General features: G+C 43.1%; 1 protein-coding gene across 1 annotated transcript in view; it reads left to right on the top strand.

Annotated features, from left to right (window-relative positions):
- The first annotated feature begins 322 nt into the window (after nucleotides 1-322).
- Nucleotides 323-1,611, top strand: part of Me1 (malic enzyme 1) — a 160,194-nt gene continuing 158,905 nt past the window's right edge. The window contains exons 1-2 of the mRNA XM_010631170.2: nucleotides 323-346; nucleotides 1,419-1,544. Of these exons, the coding sequence (XP_010629472.1) occupies nucleotides 323-346; nucleotides 1,419-1,544 (150 nt within the window). The remainder of the gene's footprint in view (nucleotides 347-1,418; nucleotides 1,545-1,611) is intronic.

Here is a 1,611-nt window from a genome sequence, read left to right as displayed (position 1 = left end):
TCCTGATGACTGGAGTTCTTTAAATAAGAAGTAAACATAAGGACAAAAATGTGAACTTCACCTGCACTGTCAGATTTTTGTAATCTCTTAATAATGCTGGCTTCGAAGAAGAAATCATGTACTCATTTTGTTATTCTCTATATCAGCTTTCCTACCTATACTTGAATTCCAGACACAGAATTAGGCAGGAAATATATCTAAATTAACATAATAAGAACTTCATTGTAATAGGATTCTGGCATACTATTTTTGTTTCTCCTTAAGCATCTTGAGTTTGGCTGCTAGGCCTGCTGTTTTGTATCAGATAGAGCACTCTAATGGAATGTGCCTCAGTTCACTCATGAGAGTGAGTTTTATTAAGTATACCTTCTCAGATATTGTAAGGTTAATTATTTATGGATTATAGAATTCACAGTGCAAGGTGTCATTAAACACAAGTAATATTTTAAAGGAACTTTGTGATGCCAGTGAAATGGTCACTATAAAATCAGCTGACCAGATAATTCAAAGACTAGGCCAAGGAAACTTCTAAATGTAAACAGGGCCAAAAAATAATCACTGCAAGAAATATTTCTGATTAGGTAAAGTGGGATAATTAGAAGGAAATAGTCATTGGAAGTGCATCTAATTTGTCCCAACGACTATTTTCTGTAGTGTCATTAAGTAGAAGTGAATACGACAGAAGGTCGTCATCCTATTTCACTGAAAAGGAAATTGAGGCACAGAAAGTTTGAGTCTGCTGCTATCTCTTTGAGTGTGTGGGTGGGAGGGCACTCCTTTTGGCTAACTGAGATCTGATTACTCCTCTAGCCCTTGAACCCGCAAACATAAATGTCAATAATTCAACAACAGGAGTTTTGCACTCAAAGATCATTTACTGTAATCATCTTGTTTTAACAAAGGACAAACTGAAGCTCTAGAGAACTGAGTTACCCATTGTTACTCAGAAAGCAGTGGTTCTTGAACAACCTGGTTTCTCGAATGTGCAAAAAATTAGACAGAAGATAAATAGAATTTGTTCATTAGATCTTTGTGCCCAATACTTTTCGTCTTAATTGCAATCAAATAAAATTCCCATTGGGTAATCTACAGGACCTGAAAAGGTGTCATGCCCCTGTGCTCCTCTCTCTGTCCTTTCTCCCAGTTCCCCAGAGGCCTAGGCTTTCCAGGTCAAGGTTGATTCCTTCCTGCCTCAGGCATGGACATGGCCAGCGCCCAGGCCAGGCGGGTCCTCTGAGGTCAGGGGAAAAAGGGCTTTCAAGAGACTAACAGGGAGGGGTATTCTGATTTTTATCAGTTAGCCCAAGTGTCCTGTCAGTAATCCTGGTCCACCTCGAGTCCTCCCACCCTGCAGTCCTCATCAGGGTCCAAGCCGTCTTTCCCTTCTGACTCTCCGCACAGTTTCTCATATTCCATAGGCTGCTGGGGGACTCGGCCTGACTCCCACCTGGGGTCTCAGGTGTGAGGATAGCCCTCAGTGGAGAGTATCTAGGGTCCCACACAAACACAGGTCGTATCACCCGGACACAGGCTCTTCGGGGACTGTAAGCGGCGATGAGCGCCCGTCCGGGGCCAGCTGGAGCGCACAGCTCACCGCCCCCTGCCCCACCC

The sequence above is a fragment of the Fukomys damarensis genome, unplaced genomic scaffold (genome assembly GCF_012274545.1).
Source record: "Fukomys damarensis isolate Sample0158 unplaced genomic scaffold, DMR_v1.0_HiC HiC_scaffold_14, whole genome shotgun sequence".
Taxonomy (NCBI): Eukaryota; Metazoa; Chordata; class Mammalia; order Rodentia; family Bathyergidae; genus Fukomys; species Fukomys damarensis.
The sequence above is the reverse complement of the archived record's forward strand: the minus strand, read 5'-3'. Positions and strand labels throughout refer to the sequence as shown.